The sequence below is a fragment of the Pongo abelii genome, chromosome 10 (genome assembly GCF_028885655.2).
Source record: "Pongo abelii isolate AG06213 chromosome 10, NHGRI_mPonAbe1-v2.0_pri, whole genome shotgun sequence".
Classification (NCBI taxonomy): Eukaryota; Metazoa; Chordata; class Mammalia; order Primates; family Hominidae; genus Pongo; species Pongo abelii.
The window spans coordinates 122226021-122248565 of NC_071995.2; the positions used below are offsets into that span (position 1 = coordinate 122226021).

The 22545-nt window shown below is 49.4% G+C and overlaps 2 protein-coding genes across 17 annotated transcripts in view; one reads left to right on the forward strand and one right to left on the reverse strand.

The window, feature by feature from the left end:
- Positions 1–5488, reverse strand: part of SBNO1 (strawberry notch homolog 1) — a 72471-nt gene extending 66983 nt beyond the window's left edge. For 4 of the 12 annotated variants that reach the window (XM_063712296.1, XM_063712295.1, XM_024256858.3 and 1 more), the window contains exon 1: positions 5186–5350. The gene's annotated coding sequence lies outside the window, so the exon portion shown is untranslated. Of the gene's footprint in view, positions 1–2429; positions 2549–5185 lie in introns of all 12 variants that reach the window. The other 8 variants (XM_063712289.1, XM_063712291.1, XM_054528418.2 and 5 more) reach the window with 4 other exon arrangements.
- LOC100938712 (uncharacterized) lies at positions 3471–15784 on the forward strand. Of its 5 annotated transcripts, none has more exons than XM_054528423.1 (5): positions 3471–4487; positions 4722–4976; positions 5475–5633; positions 5784–5859; positions 14055–15784. In XM_054528423.1, exons 1-5 carry the CDS (start codon positions 4338–4340, stop codon positions 14168–14170), a joined length of 756 nt encoding a protein of 251 aa, XP_054384398.1. In that variant the 5' UTR covers positions 3471–4337; the 3' UTR covers positions 14171–15784. The 5 variants fall into 5 exon arrangements, with proteins under 5 accessions (XP_054384398.1, XP_054384396.1, XP_054384397.1 ...); XM_054528421.1 differs by having other exon boundaries at positions 5475–5622; positions 13996–15784; XM_054528422.1 differs by having other exon boundaries at positions 5475–5622.
- The last annotated feature ends 6761 nt before the right edge of the window (positions 15785–22545 follow it).

The window sequence follows — 22545 nt, forward strand, 5'->3', positions numbered from 1 at the left end:
ATTACAGGCGTGAGCCACCGCGCCCAGCCTACTGTATCAGCATTTTAAAATATCTCAGTATAGGCCGAGTGCAGTGGCTCACACCTGTAATCCCAGCACTTTGGGAAGCCAAGATGAGATCACTTGAAGCCAGGAGTTCGAGACCAGCCTGGCCAACATATACATATATGTCTCTACTAAATACACAAAAAAATTAGCTGGGCGTGGTGGCATACACCTGTAATCCCAGTTACTCGAGATGCTGAGGTGGGAGAATCACTTGAACCCAGGAGGGGGAGGTTGCAGTGAGCCAAGATCACACTCCTGCACGCCAGACTGGGCAACAGAGGGAGGCTCCGTCTCAATTAAAAAAAAAAAATATATATATATATATATACATATATATATACATAGTTGTATGTGTATATGTATACTAGGTCACAATGTAAACCACATTTCTTACTGTGGGATGCAATAAAAATATTTGAAAAGCATGGCTCTAATCTATATATTGCCTCCCAATAAATAAATCAGTTAATTTAATAGATTTCACATCATATCTTATTCATAAAAGAGAATTCCTGATCTTTAAGAGCCCATCCTTTCCACTTAAGGAAATTTCAGTGGTATCCCTAAGGTTGTCTTAACACTTGGTGAGTTCAAGCCACAACAAATTGCATCTGTCAATCAGCATATAAAAACAAAGACAACTGCAAAAACTTTAGGATTATATCATTTTAGATAGTTATTAATTGGTATTTAATGCTAAAGTAATTACTCTTAAAAATTATCTTTGGCCAGGCATGGTAGCTCAACCCTGTAATCCCAGCAGTTTGGGAGGCCAAGCTGGTTGGTCACCTGAGGTCAGGAGTTCGAGACCAGCCTGGCCAACATGATGAAACCCTGTCTCTACTAAAAACACACAAAAAAATTAGCCAGGCATGGTGGTGGGCCCCTGTTAATCCCAGCTACTTGGGAGGCTGACGCAGGAGAATCACCTGAACCTGGGAGGCGGAGCTTGCAGGTGAGCCAAGGTTGCACCATTGCACTCCAGCCTGGGTGACAAGAGTGAAACACCATCTCAAAAAAAAAAAAAAGTATCTTTACACCAACTTTAGCAAGGCAACACATGGGAACCTACAGAGCCTCATGAAATGTGAGGTTACTCAGTAGGACTAGTCCTGAGTGTTCTCCATCTTCACAGGTGGCAAGTCACAAATCGAAGCTCAATTTAGATGCTAAGAAATGCCTAAACATATCTGTAGCTAAACTCTAAGGCAAACCACTTTTTTTTTTCTTTTGAGACGGAGTCTCGCTGTGTTGCCAAGGCTGGAATGCAGTGGCACAATCTCGGCTCACTGCAACCTCTGCCTCCCGGGTTCAAGCGAGTCTCCTGCCTAAGCCTCCAGAGTAGCTGGGATTATAGGCGTGGATCACCAACCACACCCAGCTAATTTTTTGTATTTTTAGTAGACAGGGGTTTCATCGTGTTAGCCAGGATGGTCTGGATCTCCTGACCTCGTGATCCACCAGCCTTGGCCACCCAAAGTGCTGGGATTACAGGCGTGCACCACCGAGCTCGGCCGAGGCAAACCACTTTTTAAAGCATAAAATGAATCTGCATGCTGCCCCTTTTTAAACAGTACTTTCAGTAAGGCACTTAAAACCTACAGGTTGGGCACAGTGGCTCACACGTGTAATCCCAGCACTTTGGGAGGCCAAGGCGGGCAGATCACGAGGTCAGGAGATCGAGACCATCCTGGCCAACACGTTGAAGCCCCGTCCCTATTAAAAATACAAAAATTGGCTGGGCGCAGTGGCTCACGCCTACAATCCCAGCACTTTGGAAGGCCGAGGCAGGCGGATCATGAGATCAAGAGATTGAAACCATCCTGGCCAAAATGGTAAAACCTCGTCTCTGCTAAAAATACAAAAATTAGCCAGGCGTGGTGGCACACACCCATAAGCCCAGCTACTTGGGAGGCTAAAGGAGGAGAATCGCTTGAACCTGGGAGGTGGAGGTTGCAGTGAGCAGAGATCACACCACCGCACTCCAGCCTGGGCAACAGAGCGAGACTCCGTCTCAAAAAAATAAAAAATAAAAAAAAGGCTGGGCATAGTGGCTCACGCCTGTAATCCCAGTACTTCAGGAGGCGGAGGTGGGTGGATTATCTCAGGTCAGGAGTTCAAGAACAGCCTGATCAACATGCAGAAACCCCGTCTCTACTAAAAATACAAAGTTAACCAGGCGTGGTGGCTCATGCCTGTAATCCCAGCTACTCAGGAGGCTGAGGCAGGAGAATCGCTTGAACCCGGGAGGCGGAGGTTGCAGTGAGCCGAGATCACATCATTGCACTCCAGCCCGGGCAACAAGAGCGAAACTCCATCTCAAAAAATATATAAATAAATAAATAAAAATACAAAAATTAGCTGGGCGTGGTGGCGTGTACCTGTAATCCCAGCTACTCAGGAGGCTGAGGCAGGAGAATCACTTGAACCAAGGAGTGGGAGGTTGCAGTGAGCTGGGATCACCCCACTGCACTCCAGCCTGGTGACAGAGCGAGACAGTCTAAAAAAAAAAAAAAAAAAAAAAAATTGACATATAACCCCATTCAATGAATGAATAAATAGTAGGCCACTAACTCAGTGTCTCCCCTTCAGCAACTAAAGTGAGGTTTTATTTAAGATTCTGAGGCCGGGCGCGGTGGCTCACACCTGTAATCCCTGCACTTTGGGAGGCCGAGGCAGGCGGATCACCAGGTCAGGAGTTCGAGACCAGCCTGTCCAATATGGTGAAACCCCGTGTCTACTAAAAATACGAAAATTAGCCGGGCATGGTGGCACGCGCCTGTAGTCCCAGATACTTGGGAGGCTGAAGCAGAATAACCGTTTTAACCCAGGAGGTGGAGGAATGCAGTGAGCCAAGGTTATGACACCGCACTCCCGCCTGGGCGACAGAGCGAGACTCCACCTCAAAAAAAAGATTCTGACGGGGGGCCAAGGGCAGTGGCTCACGGCTGTAATTCCAGCACTCTGGGAGACAGAGGTGAGTGGATCACTTGAGGTCACTAGTGTGAGACCAGCCTGGCCAACATGGTGAAACCCCTTTCTGCCAAATATATAAAAAAAGTAGCCGGGTGTGGTGGCGCAGGCCTGCAATCCCAGCTACTAGGGAGACTGAGGCAGGAGAATCGCTTGAACCCGGGAGGCAGAGGTTGCAGTGAGCCGAGTTCATACCACTGCACTCCAGCCTGGCCAACAGAGCAAGACTCCGTCTCAAAAAAAAAAAAAAAAAAAAGATTCTGAAGGGGCCAGGCACAATGGTTCATGCCTGTAATCCCACCATTTCGGGAAGCGGAGGCCAGAAGACTGCTTGAGGCCAGTAGCTGCCTCCCAACATGGTGAGACCCCTGCCTCTCTACAAAAAAATAAAAATAAATTAGCTGCTGTAGTAGTGCACATCTGTAGTCCCAGCTACTCCGGAGGCTGAAGTGGGACGATCCCTTGAGCCCAGGAGTTCAAGCTGCAGTGAGCTATGATCACGTCACTGCACTCCAGCTTGAGCAACAGAGTGGGATTCTGTCTCAAAAATTAAAAAACAGCATAAATATTCCAAACGCAATTATATGGAATAAGTTGGAATGGAAGATAAAAAGCAGAAGCCAGAGGAAAAAAGTAAAGTCGTCTCCCATCGGAAAAATTTTGGAAACAACTTCTTTAAAAGATGAGAGAAAATGTTCCCTTGCTTGCAAAATTAATGTCCCACTCAAGCCACCAATAGGAGATTCTGCTATCTTCTGTGCAACGATGATAGCTTTCCCTACGCTTATGAAAACCAATTCTGATTGCTAGAAAATATGGTGGAAAATAGAATCCCTCTGTACTGTCAGCTCGCAGAATTATCTGAAAGTGTTAAGTCAATTCCTGCTAGGGCACTCCGGATGACAGCTTTCTGTACCCTCCTGGCTGACTCTTTAGAAGCCATATTCCATCCCTAATTCTGGCTGTCTGGAATATATGAAACATTTAACTCAACATAAAATGATAATAGCCAACTTTCAAAGGTCAAAGGGGACCAGTTTATAACCTTCCCTCAACACGTGTTCAGTACAAACTTCCGGGTGCACTTACAATTGGCTGCGCAATTCAATGGATAAAAACGTTGCTTTATTTGTCTCTCATTTTCTGGCCCGTTCTTTTCCCACGTTTCTCAACCAGCGACTCCCCAAAACAAAAGCCTCCCACAGTAAACCGAGCACGCACATAAAAAGAGCTTCTCTGTGCGAGGATCAAGTTAGTGGTCCGCAAACATTAACCAAACAGAAGCACAAAGCAGGGGTGGGAAGGGGAGGAGCTGGATGCCAGGGTCAGGAAAGAAACAATCAGAAGGGTTTAGGAACATCCAAATCTCCTCAGCGGCTAAACCGACCCCAAACCACTTCTGGGAAGCCACCGGTATCCACTGCTTTGGGGAACTCTGGATGCTCGTTATGCCAAACGCTCTCAAAGTAAGCAAATCCCCAACTGCCGTTCCCCTCCATGGGTAATTCTTAGGGTCTGGGAGGTGAGCTCGCCCGCCGAGGCAGAACTACGCGAGTCGCCTGGAGAGGCGTGAAAGGAGCCTGCACGTGTCCCCCAGCGGCTTCCCCACCGCCCCAAGAGTGGGGCATGCAGGAGACCCCCAGTGTAGGGTTCAGATTTAGGAAGGACGACCCCGTCGCCTGCCTCCCTCCCTCGCCCAGAGCCGGGAGCAATGCTGGGGCAGAAGAGAGGACTTGGGAAGGATCCGGACCTTACTTTCCCCGCGGGTCCCGGACCCGCAGCCCCCGGGTTGTGAGGCGGAAGCCAAAGGGGCGAACCCAGCGGAGCCGGCGTGCACGGACCCTGCCCCGCGGTTTAAGAGGGGTGCCTCCGGCCCGGGACAGCGGGGCTCCCGGAGCCCGAAAGCCCCACGAGCGGCGACAGCGGGGCCCGGCGCTGACGAGCGGAGGAAGCGGGTACAACGGCGCCGCCGTCAGGACCATGCCCCCGAGGGCCCCGGGGCGCGCGGGCGCGGGGGGCGGCAAGCGGCGAGGGAGGCCCAAAGCCGGGGCGAGGTGGCTGTCCCCCCAGCCTGGCCCCGCACGGCCCCCCGAGGAGGGTGGGAGTGGGAGGCTGTCCGGGAGGGGGAGTGTGGAAGGAGAAAAGGGCCAAGGGAAGGACTTACTTTTCCCGCGGGACCCGGCGCCAGGACAGCTCCTCCCGGGAGGTGCGAGTTTGAAGGACCAGAGGCGACTGGAGCGGAGGCGGCGGTGGCGGCGGCAGCAGCGGCGTCCAGCTCTGCCTACCTCCCCGCCGCCATCTTAACGCCCCTCCCCCAGCCCCCCCGCCCCGCCAGGAGGGGCGGGGGAGGGGCAACGGATGAGGCGCCGCGCGCACGCAGCGCCCTCACGTGACTTCCTCCCTCCTCCCCCACCCGCCTCTCTGCGCCCCTCTCCGCCCCACCTCCCTCCTAGGTGAAGGAAGATTATTTCCCCCCCCATCTTGACCACCCCCCAGTCTTCGCCGCCAAAAACGGACTCCGCCGGCTCTCCTCGGCCCGGTACCAGTTGTTGGATCCAAGAGAATTCCGGAACCCAAACGGTCCATTACCGCGGCTCTGGGGTGGGCGAGGGGTGAGGGGGCCGGGTTTCCGAGAAGGGGGAGGGGGAAGGCGAAGGCCACCTAGGAGAGTCACGTGACTACTGTTTCCGCCGGCGCTCGCGGAGAGCTCGCGGTAATTCCGTTTCCCCGCCCTTTTTTCCCCGCGGCCTGTCGGGAAGAAGGTCCGCGTGCCAGGTCTATCGGGAGGTCGGACGGAGGGCCGCGCGCATGCGCCCCGCGCCTGCTTTCAAACTCCAGGTAGGAAGGGCCCGGAGCTATTTTCAGAACCTGTTAGGGTGGGGAGCTACGGCCCAGGAAGTTACCTAGCAGCGTTTCTGTCACTTGGAAAATCTCTTCATTACCTAGTTAGTCCTAGAAACAAAATGTTTACATATTCATTGCTTGTTAGGCTCGCTCAAAGCGCTTTATTGGCAGTGAAACCACAAGTAACCCGGAGCCCTCGGCGCGTCCACGGCTAGAATCAGAGCCTAAGGCGTGTGAGCTCGGCCATCCCACGTCTGTCTTCACGCTCACCCGCAAGCCCAACACACTGGGGCTCCCAGTTAATGAATACTTAAGAGTAGGGCTGTCCCTACCGCTTCTCACTTCCTTGTTTTCACCTTTTCGTTATTATTAAGCGACCTAACACAATAAACATATTACCTTGTTGGTAACCCTTTTGTAAAGTCATTCTGAAAGTGCTGTTTGACTCCGTTGCTTGGGTAATAAGCACGCCTGGGTGATTCTTGCCCCCTACTGGCTGCGCATCCTACAAGCCTCGTGCTGAAAGCAATCCAAGTAGCTGGAACAGTTGGAGGTTACAATGTGAACTCTTCAGAGACAAAGTATTCGGGGAAAGAAAGGAAAAAGTAGGCACAGAAAGAATAGGAAACTTTAGTGTTTGTACACAGAAATATGTATTATATATCTATGTATACATTTATAAATAGTTTTAAAGTGCTAACTAATCGCTTTACTAATTACATTATTTCATTTAATCCTCTCACACACATAGAAAAAAAACCTATAAAGACAAAAATAAAAAATATTTTAGGCCGGGCGCAGTGGCTCACGCCTGTAATCCCAACACTTTGGGAGGCCGAGGTGGGTGGACCACCTGAGGTCAGGAGTTCGAGACCAGCCTGGCCAACATGGTGGAACCCCATCTCTGCTAAAAATACAAAATTTAGCTGGGGCGTGGTGGCGGGCACCTGTAATCCCAGCTACTCTGGAGGCTGAGGCAGGAGAATCGCTTGAACTCAGGAGACGGAGGTTGCAGTGAGCCGAGATCGTGCCATTGCACTGCAGCCTGGGCGACAGAGCGAGAATCCGACTCAAAAAAAAAAAAAAAACCTTAGGCACAGGCCAGGTGTGGTGGCTCACGCCTGTAATCCCAACACTTTGGGAGGCTGAAACGGGGATCTCAGCCAGGAGTTTGAGACCAGACTGGGTAACAAAGTACAACCTCATCTCGATGAAAAAAATTTTTCTTTTTGAGACGGGACTTGCTCTGTCGGTTGCCCAGGCTGAGTGCAGTGGTGCGATCTCGGCTCACTGCAACTTCTGCCTCCCGGGTTCACGCCATTCTCCTGCCTCAGCCTCCCGAGTAGCTGGGACTTTTTTTTTTTTTTTTTTTTTTTGTATTTTTAGTGGAGACGGGGTTTCAGCGTGGTCTGGATCTCCTGACCTTGTGATCCGCCCACCTCGGCCTCCCAAAGTGCTGGGATTACAGGCGTGAGCCACCGCGCCCGGCCCAACAAAAAACTTTTAATTAGCCAAGTGTAATATATAGTCCCAGCTACTCAGGAGGCTAAGGTAGGAGAATCACTCGATTGCCAAGAAGTTTGAGGCTACAGTGAGCTATAATCGTGCCACTGCACCAGCCTGGGTAACAAAGTGAAACTCTATTTTTTAAATTTTTTTTTTTGAGACAGAGTTTCACTCTTGCTGCCCAAGCTAGTTCGTTGCAATGGTGGGATCTCAGCTCACTGCAACTTCCGCCTCCCGGGTTCAAGCGATTCTCTTGCCTCAGCCTCCTGAGTAGCTGGGATTACAGGTGCCCACCACCACGCCCGGCTAATTTTTTGTATTTTTAGTAGAAACGGGATTTCACCATGTTAGCCAGGCTGGTCTCGAACTCCTGACCTCAGGTGATATGCCCGCCTCAGCCTCCCAAAGTGCTGGGATTACATGCGTGAGCCACTGCGTCAGGCCTTATTTATTTATTTATTTATTTATTTATTGAGATGGGGTCTTGCTTTATCTCACCCAGGCCGGAGTGCAGTGGTGCGATCTCGGTTCACTGCAGCCTCTGCTTCCCAGGTTCAAGCAATTCTCCTGTCTCAGCCTCCCGGGTAGCTGGGACTACAGGCATGTGCCACCACACCCAGCTGATTTTGTATTTTTAGTAGAGATGGGGTTTCACCATATTGGCCAGGCTGGTCTCAAACTCCTGACCTCAGGTGATCCGCCCGCCTCAGCCTCCCAAAGTCCTGGTATTACAGGCATGAGCCACTGCGCCTGGCAAAACTCTGTCTGGAAAAAAAAAAAATTCTTAGGCTTGGAACTGACAGTGATGTTTCCACCACATTCTATTGGTTAACAAGGCAGCCAAATTCAGCTCGGGAAAGGCAACACAAGGGTATGACTAGTGGAAAGTGTTGTTCACTGGACGCCACCAAAGTAAATCATAAGGAATTTTGAGGGTGAGGGACCTTTGGGACATCCAACTGGAGATACTTAGGAAGCAATTGAATCCTACAGCTTGGGGATCCAAATGGGGATTAATGTGAGACGGGATAAAACTATACTAGGAGAGGCTGGACACGGTGGTTCACACGTGTGATCCAGGCACTTTGGGAGGCAAAGGTGGATGGATCTCCTGAGGTCAGGAGTTCAAGACCAGCCTTGCCAACATGGTGAAACCCCGTCTCTACTGAAAATACAAAAATTAGCCGGGTGTGGTGGTGGGCACCTGTAATCTGAGCTACTTGGGAAGCTAAGGCAGGAGAATCACTTGAACCTGGGAGGTGGAAGTTGCAGTGAGCCGAGATCATGCCACTGCACTCCAGCCTGGGCGACAGAGTGAGACTTCGTCTCAAAAAAAATAAAATAAAATAAAATAACAACTAGGAGAGAATGCAGAGAGGAGAGCCAGCGGCAGAGCTGAGGTTCTGTGTCTAAGAAGTGAGCACCAGGCCAGGTGTGGTGGCTAACGTCTGTAATCCCAGCACTTTCGGAGGCCAAGGTGGGTGGATCACGAGGTCAGGAGTTTGAGACCAGCCTGGCCAACAAGGTGAAACCCTGTCTCTACTAAAAATACAAAAAATTAGCTGGGTGTGGTGGTGCACACCTGTAATCCCAGCTACTTGGGAGGCTGAGGCAGGAGAATCACTTGAACACAGGTGGGGGAAATTACAGTGAGTGGAGATGGCGCCATTGCACTCCAGCCTGGGCAACAGAGCAAGACTCTGTCTCAACAACAACAACAAAAAAGAAATGAGCACCAGGCCGGGCACGGTGGCTCACGCCTGTATCCCAGCATTTTGGGAGGCCAAGACGGGAGGATCACAAGGTTAAGAGATCGAGACCATCCTGTCCAACATGGTGAAATCCCGTCTCTACTAAAAATACAAAAATTAGCTGGGTGTAGTGGTGTGTGCCTGTAATCCCAGCTACTCAGGAGGCTGAGGTAGGAGAATCACTTGAACTCAGGAGGTGGAGGTTGCAGTGAGCCAAGATCGCACCACTGTACTCCAGCCTGGTGACAGAGTGAGACTCCTCAAAAAAAAAAAAAAAAAAAAAAAAAAAGAAAGTGAGCACCCAGTGAGCATGAGAAGAGAAAGGTCAATCAGAGAGGTCAAAGCAGAATCAAGTAGAGATTATATCATGGATGCAAGGAAATAGTCATCCCAGCACCACTTCTTCACCCTGGCAGCTGCACTTCTGTGCAGTAGCATCAACTATACCCAGTTTGCAGTTTTCCACACACTCGCTGAACTAGCCTCATCACACCAAATCCTTCCCTGAGACACCAGGAGCAATCAGAGCCCCCATAAAGGTCACCCTCTAATTCAGAGACACTAGCACCAGCAATGGCTAATGCAGCAGAGAGCACCAGTGTGTGGCTGAAGCATCTATTGGATTATTCAAGATGGCAAACACTGTGGTAGACAGTTATTGTTTTTGACTGCCCAGAATCTATGGTTCTTTCTTCAGAGAGCCGCATCTTAGTTTTATCTCCCTCTCTCAAAGTCCATGTGGTTTGGAGAGCACTAACCATGTCTCATACACATCACTCCAGAATTGAGTGTGCAAGACAGGTCGAGCTGATTAGAATACTGGATCCACAGCCATAGTGATCGATTTGGTGCCAGGCCAGTGAGTCGCAGTTCTAGTACTTTGCATTGAAAATATCAGAAAAAAGATACTCTCTTGCCTCTGATGTTGCTAAGACAGTGTTGGGAAGTTGGGGCAGAGGCCCTGTGGGGCTGGAGGCCACGCTGATAATGAGGTCAACCCAGAGAACAGCAGGGCAAAGGAGTAGGTGGGATGGGGAGGGACTGGATTCTGATGACATCTGCTGAGTCCTGGGACCCTGTAAAATCTGAAGCGATTTCTAGCCCTGAGCTTTTTTGGTTTTTCGGTTTTCTTTCTTTTTTTTTTTTTTTCAGACGGAGTCTCACTCCATTGCTCAGACTGAAGTGCAGTGGCATGATCTCAGCTCACTGCAACATCTGCCTCCTGGGTTTAAGCAATTCTCTGTCTCAGCCTCCCAAGTAGCTGGGACTACAGGCACCTGCCATCATGCCTGGCTAATTTTTGTATTTTTAGTAGAGATGGGATTTCACCTTGTTGGTCAGGCAGGTCTCGAACTCCTAACCTTAGGTGATCCACCCACCTCGGCCTCCCAAAGTGCTGGGATTACAGGTGTGAGCCACCGCGCCTGGCCCTGGTTTTCTTTTTATAGAGACAAGGTCTCACCATGTTGCCCAGGCTGATCTCTAACTCCTGGGCTCAAGTGATCCTACTGCTCTGGCCTCCGAAAGTGCTGGGATTACGGGTGGGAACCACTGTGCTCAGCCTTAACTTTTTTGATATGAGTCAATACAGGGGGGAAGGGGGAGGGAGGAGGGATAGCATTAGGAGATATACCTAATGTAAATGACGAGTTAATGGGTGCAGCACACCAACATGGAGCATGTATACCTATGTAACAAACCTGCACGTTGTGCACATGTACCCTAGAACTTAAAGTATAGTTAAAAAAAAAAAAAAAAAGAGTCAATACAAAAAAAAAAAAAAAGAAAACAAGAGTCAATACAGGCTGGGCCGGGTGCAGTGGCTCACACCTGTAATCCCAGCACTTTGGGAGGCCGAGGCGGGTGGATCACCTGAGGTCAGGAATTCAAGACCAGCCTGGCCAACATGGTGAAACCCTGTCTCTACTAAAAATACAAAAAATTGGCCGGGCGCAGTGGCTCACGCCTTTAATCCCAGCACTTTGTGAGGCTGAGGCGGGTGGATCACGAGGTCAGAAGTTCCAGACCAGCCTGGCCAGGATGGTGAAACCCCGTCTCTACTAAAAATACAAAAATTAGCCAGGCACGATGGCAGGCACCTGTAATCCCAGCTACTCGGGAGGCTGAGGCAGGAGAATCCCTTGAACCCGGTGGGGTGGAGGTTGCAGTGAACCTTGATCACGCCACTGCACTCCAGCCTGGGTGACACAGTGAGACTCCATCTAAAAAAAAAAAAAATTACCTGGGCATGGTGGCGGGCACCTGTAATCCCAGCTACTCAAGAGGGTGAGGCAGGGGAATCACTTGAACCCAGGAGGTGGAAGCTGCCGTGAGCCGAGATCGTGCCACTGCACTCCAGCCTGGGCTACAGAGGGAGACTCGGTCTCAAAAAAAAAAAAAAGAGAGAGTCAATACAGGCCAGGCACGGTGGCTCACTCCTGTAATCCCACCACTTTGGGAGGCCAAGGCAGGTGGATCAGCTGGGGTGGAGGTGGATCACCTGGGGTTAGGAGTTCGAGACCAACCTGGCCAACATGGTGAAAACCCGTCTCTACTAAAAACCCACACAAAAAAATTAGCTGGGCATGGTGGCAGGTGCCTGTAATCCCAGCTACTCGGGAGGCTGAGGCAGGAGAATCGCTTGAACAACTGGAGGCAGAAGTTGCAGTGAGCTGAGATTGCGCCGCTGCACTCCAGCCTGGGTGACAGAGGGAGACTCAGTCTCAAAAAAAAAAAAAAAAAAAACAGGCCAGGGGCTGAGTGTGGTGACTCACACTGGTAATCCCAATACTTCGGGAGGCCAAGGCAGGAGGATTCCTTGAGGCCAGGAATTTGAGACCAGCCTGCGCAACATAGTGAGACCCTATCTCTACAAAAATAAAATCAAGAAAATTAGCTGGCCATGGTGGCACACACGTATGGTCCCAAGTACTAGGGAGGCTGAGGCACAGAATCCCTTGAGCCCAGGAAGTCGATGCTGCAGTGAACCATCTTTGTGCCACTGCATGAACTCCAGCCTGGGTGACAGTGAAATCCTGTCTTGAAAAAATAATAAATAAATTAAAAGTCAATACCTTCCCTTATTTTCCTGAATCAGATTGAGTTGAGTTTCCCTTGTTTACAATCCAAAACAATCCGGAACAATACAGATACTAACTGAATTACAATGTTGAAAGTTTCAATTATAAATTTAAATTAAGCTTTACAAGTTTTTACCGGCCCCAATTATCTACCTTTTTTGAGTATGGACTGATATGAACTCAAATTGTCCCAAGAAAGTAGGCTTTCCCACTGTCTGTTGTCTGTTGCCCAGGCTGAACTGGAGCGCAGTGGCACAATCATAGCACCTGTAGTCCCGACTACACGAGACCCTGCCTCAAAAAAAAAAGTTAGAGACCATCCTGGCCAACATGGTGAAACCCCATCTGTATGTACTAAAAATACAAATATTAACCAGGTGTGGTGGCATGCACATGTGATCCCAGCTGCTCGGGTGGCTGAGGCAAGAGTAGCTGGGATCACAAAATCACTTGAACCCAGGAGGCAGAGGTTGCAATGAGCCGAGATCATGCCACCAGGCAACAGAGTGAGACTCTCTCAAAAAAAAAAAACCTCAAGGACGATTTTTATGTTTTTATAATGGAAACATTGCTGTTAATGTTTGTAAACTTTCCCTTTAAAAATCACATTTAAAATATCTAAACACTTTGTTTTGTTTTTTGAGACAGGGTCTTGCTCTGTCACCCAGGCTGGAATAAGTGGTGAGATCATGGCTTACTGCAGCCTCGAACTCAGGGGCTCAAGCAATCCTTTCAACCTCAGCCTCCTGAGTAACTGGGACTACCGGGCTAATTTGTAAATTTTTTTTTCTTTCTTAGACTGAGTCTCGCTCTGTCACCTAGTCTGGAGTGCAGTGGCATGATCTCAGCACAGTGCACCTCCTGGGCTCAAGTGATTCTCCTGCCTCAGCCTCCTGATTATCTGGGATTACAGGTGCCTGCCAGCCATGCCAGGCTAATGTTTTTTTTTTTTTTTAGACAGCATCTCACTCTGCCACCCAGGCTGGAGTGCAGTGGTGTGATCTCGGCTCACTTCAACCTCTGCCTCCCAGGTTCAGGTGATTCTCCTGCTTCAGTGTCCCGAGTAGCTGGAATTACAGGCGTGTGCCACCACACCCGGCTAATTTTTAGTAGAGACAGGGTTTCACCATGTTGACCAGTCTGGTCTTGAGCTTCTGACCTGAAGTGATCCGCCCACCTCGGCCTCCCAAAACGTTGGGATTACAGGCATGACCCACTGTGTCTGTCCAAATTTGTAAATTTTTTTGTGGAGACAAGGTCTCGCTGTGTTACCCAGGCTGATCTTGAATTCCCGGCCTCAAGTGATCCTCCCCCTTTAGCTTCCCAAAGCACTGGTATTACAGATATGAACCACCACACCTGGCCTTAAAATACCTAAATTAGGCCGGGCACAGTGGCTCATGCCTGTAATCACAGCAGTTTGGGAGGCCGAGGTGGGCGGATCACCTGAGGTCCGGAGTTCAAGACCAGCCTGACCAACATGGAGAAACCTAAAAATACAGAATTAGCCGGGCGTGGTGGCACATGCCTGTAATCCCAGCTACTCAGGAGGCTGAGGCAGGAGAATCACTTGAACCCGGGAGGCAGAAGTTGCGGTGAGCGGAAATCGCACCATTGCACTCCAGCCTGGGCAACAAGAGCAACACTGTCTCAAAAAAAAAAAACACCTAAATTATTTTTTAATAACACTCTTGCTGTGGGTTGCATTATGTCCCCCACAATTTCATATGTTGAAGTCATATCCTAACCCCTGGTACCTCAGAATGCGACCTTATTTGGAGATGTTTTTACAGATCTAATCAAGTTAAAATGAGGTCATTGGCCTTAATCCAACATAACAGTGTCCTTGTAGAGGGAGAACAATATGTGAAGATGCAGGCGCAGATCTGGGTGATACTTCTACCTTCTACGAGCCAAGGAATGTCCGATTGTCTGCTCACCGCCAAAAGCTACGGGAGAGGCATGTGAGAGACCATTGCTCACAGCATTTAGGAGGAACCAACCCGCCAACACCTTGATTTTGAACTTCTGCCCCCCAGAACTGTATGACAATACATTTCTGTGGCTTAAGCCAGTTTGCAGTACTTTGTTACGGTAACCAGCAAATCATACATCTATTAAGAACATCTCCCAGAACCAAAATTATGATATTCATTCATTCCTTCAAACGCACCAATTTAAGATTAAAAAAAGAAAGAAAGCCTACACAGGAAAAAATGAAGAAAAATCACATTCTGGGCCGGGTGACATGGGTCACACCTGTAATCCCAGAATGCTGGGAGGTGGAGGCGGGCAGATCATTTGAGACCAGGAGTTCGAGACCAGCTTGGGCAACATGGCAAGACCCTGTCTCTACAAAAATTGCAAACAATAGCCAGATGTGGTGGTGTACGCTTATCATCCCAGCCACTTGGGAGGCTGAGGTGGGAGGATCGCTTGAGCTTGGGAGGTTGAGGCTGCAGTGATCTGTGATGGCACCACTGAACCACAGCCTGGGTAACATTGCGAGACCCTGTCTCGAAAACAAACAAAAAAACAAAAACAAACTGCCCTTGCTCATCAATAAATACATTTTCCATGTGATTTTATAATAAAATGATAATTTTTATTTTTATTTATTTGTAGTTATTTTGAGACAGAGCCTCGCTCTGTTTCCCAGGCTGGAGTGAAGTGGCATGATCTCGGTTCACTGCAACCTCCGCCTCCCGGGTTCAAGCGATTCTCCTGTGTCAGCCCTGCAAGTAGCTGGGACTACAGGTGCATGCCACCACGCTCGGCGAATTTTTGTATTTTTAGTAGAGACGGGGTTTGGCCATGTTGGCCAGGCTGGTCTCAAAATCCTGACCTCAAACGATCCACCTGCCTTGGCCTCTCAAAGTGGTGGGATTACAAGCATGAGCCACTGCACTTGGCCATAAAACAATTTTTTTTTTTGAGATGGAGTTTCAGTCTTGTTGCCCAGACTGGAGTGTTGGCCAGATCTCAGCTCACCCCAACTTCCTCCTCCCGGGTTCAAGGGATTCTCCTGCCTCAGCCTCCCGAGTAGCTGATATTTTTAGTAGAGACAGGGTTTCTCCATGTTGGTCAGGCTGGTTTCGAACTCCTGACCTCAGGCGATCTGCCCACCTTGTCCTCCCAAAGTGCTGGGATTACAGGTGTGAGCCGCCGCGCCCCGCCTATTTTTTTGTATTTTTTAGTAGAGACAGGATTTCACCGTGTAAGCCAGGATTGTCTTGATCTCCTGACCTCGTGATCCACCTGCCTTGGTCTCCCAAAGTGCTGGGATTACAGGCGTCAGCCTGGCCAATTTTTTGGATTTTTGGTAGAGACAGTGTTTCACCATGTTTACCAGGGTGATCTCGAACTCCTGATCTAAGGTGATCCACCCACCTTGTCCTCCCAAAGTGCTGAGATTACAGGTGTGAGCCACCGCACCCGGCCCTAATTTTTGTATTTTTAGTAGAGACAGGGTTTCACCATGTTGGACAGGCTAGTCTTGAACTCCTGACCTCAAGAGATCTGCCTGCCTTGGCCTCCCAAAGGGCTGGGATAATAGGCATGAGCCACCACACCCAGCTGAGACCCTGTCTTTTGTTTCTTTTTTTTTTGAGACGGAATCTCCCTCTGTTCCCCAGGCTGGAGTACAATGGCGTGATCTCAGCTCACTGCAACCTCTGCCTCCTGGGTTCAAGCGATTCTCCTGCCTCAGCCTCCCGAGTAGCTGGGATTACAGGCAGCCGCCATCACGCCTGGCTAATTTTTGTATTTTTAGTAGAGACGGGGTTTCACCATGTTGGCCAGGCTGTTCTCGAACTCCTGACCTCAAGTGATACGCCCACCTCGGCCTCCCAAAGTGCTGGAATTATAGGCGTAAGGCATAGCACCTGGCATATTGTACACACATTATACATATTAATATATGTGTGTATATAGAGAAAGGTACTTTTAGGCCAGGCATGTTGGCTCAGGCCTAAAGGAGGTTGGAGAAGTGCTTGAAGCCAGGAGTTCAAGACCAACCTGGGCAACGTACTAAAACCTGGTCTCTATTAAGAAAAAAAAAAAGGTAGGCGCAGTGTCTGATGCCTGTTAATCCCAACACTTTGGGAGGCCGAGGCGGGCAGATCACGAGATCAAGAGATTGAGACCATCCTGGCCAACATGGTGAATCCCCATCTCTACTAAAAATACAAAAATTAGCTGGGCGTGGTGGTGTGCAGCTATCATCTCAGCCACTTGGGAGGCTGAGGCAGGAGAATCACTTGAACCCAGGAGACAGAGGTTGCAGTGTGAGCCGAGATCGCGCCATTGCACTCCAGCCTGGCGACAAAGCGAGACTTCATCTCAAAAAAAAAAGAAAAAAAGAAGATAGTTACATATATTTATATATATTTGCACATCCTCTATCCTATATATATATATATATATATATATATATTTTTTTTTTTTTTTTAATTTGAGACGGAGTTTCACTCTTGTTGCCCAGGCTAGAGTGCAATGGCACCATCTCACCTCACCACAACCTCCACCTCCCAGGTTCAAGCAATTCTCCTGCCTCAGCCTCCCGAGTAGCTGAGATCACATGCATGCACCACCACGCCTGGCTAATTTTGTATTTTTAGTAGAGACAAGGTTTTTCCATGTTGGTCAGGCTGGTCTCGAACTCCTGACCTCAGGCGATCCACCTGCCTCTGTCTCCCAAAGTGCTAGGATTATAGGCGTCAGCCACCGTGCCTGGCCATATATATATTTTTTGAGTCTCACTTTGTCGCTCAGGCTGGGGTGCAGTGGTGTAATCTTGGCTCACTGCAACCTCTGCCTCCCAGGTTCAAGCGATTTTCCTGCCTCAGCATCCCGAGTAGCTGGGATTACATGTGTGTGCCACCTGTAGTTTTTTTTGTATGTTTCGTAGAGACTGGGTTTCGCCATGTTGGCCAGGCTGGTCTCAAATTCCCAACCTCAAGTCATATTCCTGCCTGGGCCTCCCAAAGTGCTGGGGTTACAGACATGAGCCACCACGCCCAGTGTCGATAATTATAATTTATGTACTCTTTGCAATAAATTAGTATTCAGATTTACAATCTATCAATCTACCCTTTGCTTAAAACCATTTAGTGGCTTTCCATTGGACTGGAGTAAAAATCTAAGTCTTACTAGTGCTCTTCTGTAAGTCAGCATCCAGTTAGGAAAACAGAGAAGTTAAAATAGGAAATTCATTAAACAGGTGACAGAGGATTGAGAAGGCAGAAAGGGAACACCGAGGTAATGTAAATAACAACTAGAGGAATCAGCTACCACCTCCAAAGCTGGAGATAAAAATAAAAACAAGTTGGGGTTAGCAGAGCTAGCAAAATTGGAGGAAGAGCCCCGGAGAGCTAATTCTCACCCCTCTAAGAAAGAGGCACATAGCCAGGCGCTGTGATTCATGCCTGTAATCCCAGCACTTTCAGAGGCAGAGGTGGACGGATCACTTGAGGTTAGGAGTTTGAGACCAGCCTGGCCAACATGGCAAAACCCTGTCTCTACTAAAAATACAAAAAATTAGCCTGATGTGGTGGTGCATGCCGGCAATTCCAGCTATGTGGGAGGCTGAGGCAGGAGAATTGTTTGAACTCAAAAGGCAGAGGTTGCAGTGAGTTGAGATTGTGCCACTGGGGTGACAGAGCGAGACTCTGTCTCCAAAAAAAAAGACAGAAAAAAAGAAAGAGGCACGACCAGATTGGTGCTGGGCCTCCCAGAGCCCTGTGTAGTTGGGACTCAAAACTCTGAGGAGGGGTCTGCTGTTGGTGCCTCCGCGGGAGCACAAGGAGGCTGTCTCTGGGAGTGTGCAAAGAACCTGCCAGAGGCAGTGTTATTACTGAGGGAAACACGCTAGGAATAGTAAGCAAACAGGCAAGAACAAGTCCCCTGTCTTCCTCCTGCCTCCCAGGCTTCTTGTATGTGCTCTCATTGGAAGAACCTAACATTAACTGAGAACGGGGACTTACGGTTTGCTGCTCCGTATCACAGAACAGGGTAGAAATGTGGATATTACCCAGCCTGGTCTCAAACTCATGAGATCAAGCGATAAACCTGCCATGGACTCCCAAAGTGCTGGGATTACAGGCATGAGCCACTGGGCCTGGCCTGCCTTTTTTCCTTATAGCATTAATCACTATTAAAAATGATCTTTTGGGCTGGGAGCAGTGGCTCATGCCTGTAGTCCTAGCAATTTGGAAGGCCAAGGTGGGCAGATCACTTGAGGTCAGGAGTTCAAGACAAGCCTGGCCAACATGGCAAAACCCCATCTCTACTAAAAATACAAAAATTAGCCGGGTATGGTGGCGGGTGCCTGTAATCCCAGCTATCTCGGAGGCTGAGGCAGGAGAATCGCTTGAACCCGGGAGGCAGAGGTTGTGGTGAGCCAAGATCCTGCCACTTCACTCCAGCCTGGGTGATAGAGCGAGACTCTGTCTCAAAAAATAAATAGGCTGGGTGCGGTGGCTCACCCCTGTAATCCCAGCACATTGGGAGGCCTAGGTGGACTGATCACCTGAGGTCAGGAGTTTGAGACCAGCCTGACCAACATGGAGAAACCTTGTCTCTACTGAAAATGCAAAATTAGCCGGGCATTGTGGCGCGCATGCCTGTAATCCCAGCTACTCGGGAGGTTGAGGCAGGAGAATCGCTTGAACCTGGGAGGTGGAGGTTGCGGTGAGCCGAGATCGCGCCATCGCACTCCAGCCTGGGCAACAAGAGTGAAACTCTGTCTCAAAAAATAAATGAATAAAATAAATTAATTAATTAAATAAAATAATCTTTTGGATGGGTGTGTGGCCCATGCCTGTAGTCCCAACAATTTGGGAGGCCAAGGCAGGTAGATAATTTGAGGTCAGGAATTCAAGACCAGCCTGGCCAACGTGGTGAAACCTCTTCTCTACTAAAAATACAAAAATATGCCCGGGCGTGGTGGCTCACGCCTGTAAGCCAAGCACTTTGGGAGGCTGAGGCAGGTGGATCACTTGAGGTCAGGAGTTCAAGACTAGCCTGGGGAGCATGGTGAAACCCCGTCTCTACTAAAAATACAAAAAAAAAAAATAGCCGGGTGTTTTGGCACATGCCTATAATCCCACCTATTCAGGAGGCTGAGGCAGGAGAATTGCTTGAACCTAGGAGGCAGAGGTTGCAGTGAGCCGAGATCACGCCATTGCACTCCAGCCTGGGTGACAGAGCGAGACTCCCGTCTCAAAAAAAAAAAAAAACAAAAAAAAAGGTGGGCATGATGGCACACTCTTGTAATCCCAACTACTTGGGAGGCTGAGGCAGGAGAATTGCTTGAGCCCAGGAGGTGGAGGTTGCAGTGAGCCGAGAACGTGCCCCTGCACTCTAGCCTGGACGACAGAATGCGACTCTGTCTTAAAAAATAAATAAAATAAAATAATATTTTAGGCTGGGGGTGGTGGGCTCATGCCTGTAATCCTAGCACTTTGGAAGGCTGAGGCAGCTGGATCACATGATGCCAGGAGTTTGAGACCAGCCTGGCCAACATGGTGAAACACTATCTCTATTAAAAACACAAAAATTGGGCCGAGTGCAGTGGGTCATGCCTGTAATCCCAGCACTTTGGGAGGCTGAGGCCGTCATATCAATTGAGGTTAGGAGTTCGAATCCAGCCTGGCCAACATGGTGAAACCCCATCTCTACTAAAAATAGAAAAATTAGCCAGGCATGGTAGTGGGCGCCTATAATTCCAGCTACTCAGAATGCTGAGGCAGGAGAATTGCTTGAGCCCAGGAGGCAGATGTTGTAGTGAGCCGAGATCAAACCACTGCACTCCAGCCTAGGGAGACAGAGAGAGACTCTGTCTCAAGAAAAATATAAATAAATAAACAAAATGATCTTTTTTTTCTTGTTTTTTTTGAGATGGAGTCTCTCTTTGTCGCCTAGTTTGGAGTGCAGTGGCGTGATCTCGGCTCACTGCAAGCTCTGCCTCAGCCTCCCAAGTAGCTGAGACTCCAGGTGCCCGCCACCACGCCCGGCTAATTTTTTTTTGTATTTTTAGTAGTGATGGGGTTTCACTGTGTTAGCCACGATGGTCTCGATCTTCTGACCTGGTGATCCGCCTGCCTCAGCCTCCCAAAGTGCTGGGATTACAGGTGTGAGTCACCATGCCCAGCCTTAAAATGATCTTTTAAATAATGCCTTGTTTCTTCCCTAAAAAAATGCAGGGAAGGAGCTGTGTCTACTTTGCCTTCGGATCCTTGGGGGATCCAAAACAGCAGCAGGCATAGAGCTCAATCAATGTTGAATTAATAAATTTTGGAGAAAGCAAATACCTCTCTCTCTCCCTCTCTCTTTCTCTCTCTCTCTCTCTCTCTCTCTCTCTCTCTCTCTCTCTATATATATATAGATACTTTTTTTTTTTTTTTTTTTTGAGACAGAGTCTCACTCTGGTGCCCAGGCTGGATTGCAGTGGCACCATCTTGGCTCACTGCAACCTCTGCCTCCGGGGTTCAAGCAATTCTCCTGCCTCAGCCTCCTGAGTAGTGAGATTACAGGCACGCACCACCACGCCTGGCTAATTTTTGTATTTTTAGTAGAAACAGGTTTTCACCATGTTGGTCAGGCTGGTCTTGAATTCCTGACCTCGTGATCCACCTGCCTCGGCCTCCCAGAGTGCTGGGATTACAGGTGAGAGCCACTGTGCACCACCACACCGCTACATATTTATGGAAGCTGTAAGCCATGTTGGAGATGACGGCACCAGCTCCTTCATTTGACAGGTAGGGAAATGGAAGGCCAGAGAGCTGAACTGATGTGCCAAGTGACACAGTGACTTTGTGACAAAAGTGTCCTTTTCTACCTTTCCCAGTGCTTTCACATATATCATTTTATTTTCCTTTCCTATTTTCCTGGTGCTTTGGCAGAGTCTTTGGGCAATGGTTGGGTCTCCAAAACCTTTTCGGCTACCAAAGAGACAGGATGGATTAGTGACCTCGTCCCACACCCCTGGGAGGGGCCCCAGGGAAGAGCAGTAGTAACTGGACGCCTTCCCTGAGTCCGAAGCAAAGATACTCCAGGACACCTGATTCTCTGGGAACATACTGACTGAGCCCCCTCTCCCAGAGGGCAACAGTGAATACTTGCTTCCCTGGGGTTAAGGTAGCCATTTAGTGTTTGAACAGTGGAGAGACTGACCCAGGCCCTGCAATTACATTGCTGGGTGACCTTGGGCAGCGCGTAAGTGACCCGCTTCCTCTATTGCCCCATCTGTAAAATGGGTGGGTGTGAAGCATTAGGATCTTTGCGATCCTGGAAGGACCTTCTCTACTGACCCAGTTAGTTGGTAGGAGTTGTGCCTGTGGGTTTTTTTGTTTTTGTTTTTGTTTTTTTGAGACGGAGTCTTGCTCTGTCGCCCAGGCTGGAGTGCAGCGGCGTGATCTCGGCTCACTGCAAGCTCTGCCTCCCGGGTTCACGCCATTCTCCTGCCTCGGCCTCCCAGGTAGCTGGGACTACAGGCGCCTGCCACCACGCCCGGCTCATTTTTTTGTATTTTTAGTAGAGACGGGGTTTCACTGTGTTAGCCAGGATGGTCTCGATCTCCTGACCTCGTAATCCACCCGCCTCGGCCTCCCAAAGTGCTGAGATTACAGGCGTGAGCCACCGCGCCCGGCCGGGTTTTGAATACTGGAATATTCAATAAACCTTTTTTTTTTTTTTTTTTGAGACAGTGTTTCGCTTTTGTTGCCCAGGCTGGAGTGCAATGGCGCGATCTCGGCTCACCGTAACCTCTGCCTCCCGGGTTTAAGTTATTCTCCGGCCTCAGCCTCTCGTGTAGCTGGGATTACATGCATGCGTCACCACGCCCGGCTGCTTTTGTATTTTTAGTAGAGACTGGGTTTCTCTATATTGGTCAGGCTGGTATCGAACTACGGACGTCAGGTGATCCGCCCGCCTTGGCCTCCCAAAGTGCTGGGATTACAGGCGTGAGCCACCGCGCCCGGCCTAAACCTTTCAAACCTGAGAATGAATGGATCAAACTGCTGGAGGAGTCGGTGTGCTGGAGTTCCTAAACTACTGGGAGACTTAGGTTTCCCAGCTCTTAAGGGGAGATCGAGGGGTGAAAGGTCGGGTTCCGGTCAAGCCCGCGGAGAACCGGAAGTCCCAGATCCGGTCGGCTCGGAGCCCAGTGCTCCAGCCGGGCTACTCACGCTCCGGAGGCGGAGCTTCAGCAGCGGGAGGGGGAGGAATCTGGGGCCTCCCAATGGCAACTCGGGTGTCTTCCATCGCAGCCAATCAACGTCGGGCGACGGTCAAATTTAAACCCCCTCCCACCTCCTCCGCCAAGACCTGACGGGAAAGCGTTT

Excerpts from the sequence above, each read along its gene's own strand:
- LOC100938712 (XM_054528421.1), top strand. The coding sequence starts at position 4,338 with ATGCCAGGGTCAGGAAAGAAACAATCAGAAGGGTTTAGGAACATCCAA. Across the intron at positions 5,623-5,783 it reads TCCATTACCGCGGCTCTGGG|GTCCGCGTGCCAGGTCTATC; the intron begins GTGGGCGAGGGG and ends GTCGGGAAGAAG. Across the intron at positions 5,860-13,995 it reads CGCCTGCTTTCAAACTCCAG|ATCTAATCAAGTTAAAATGA; the intron begins GTAGGAAGGGCC and ends ATGTTTTTACAG.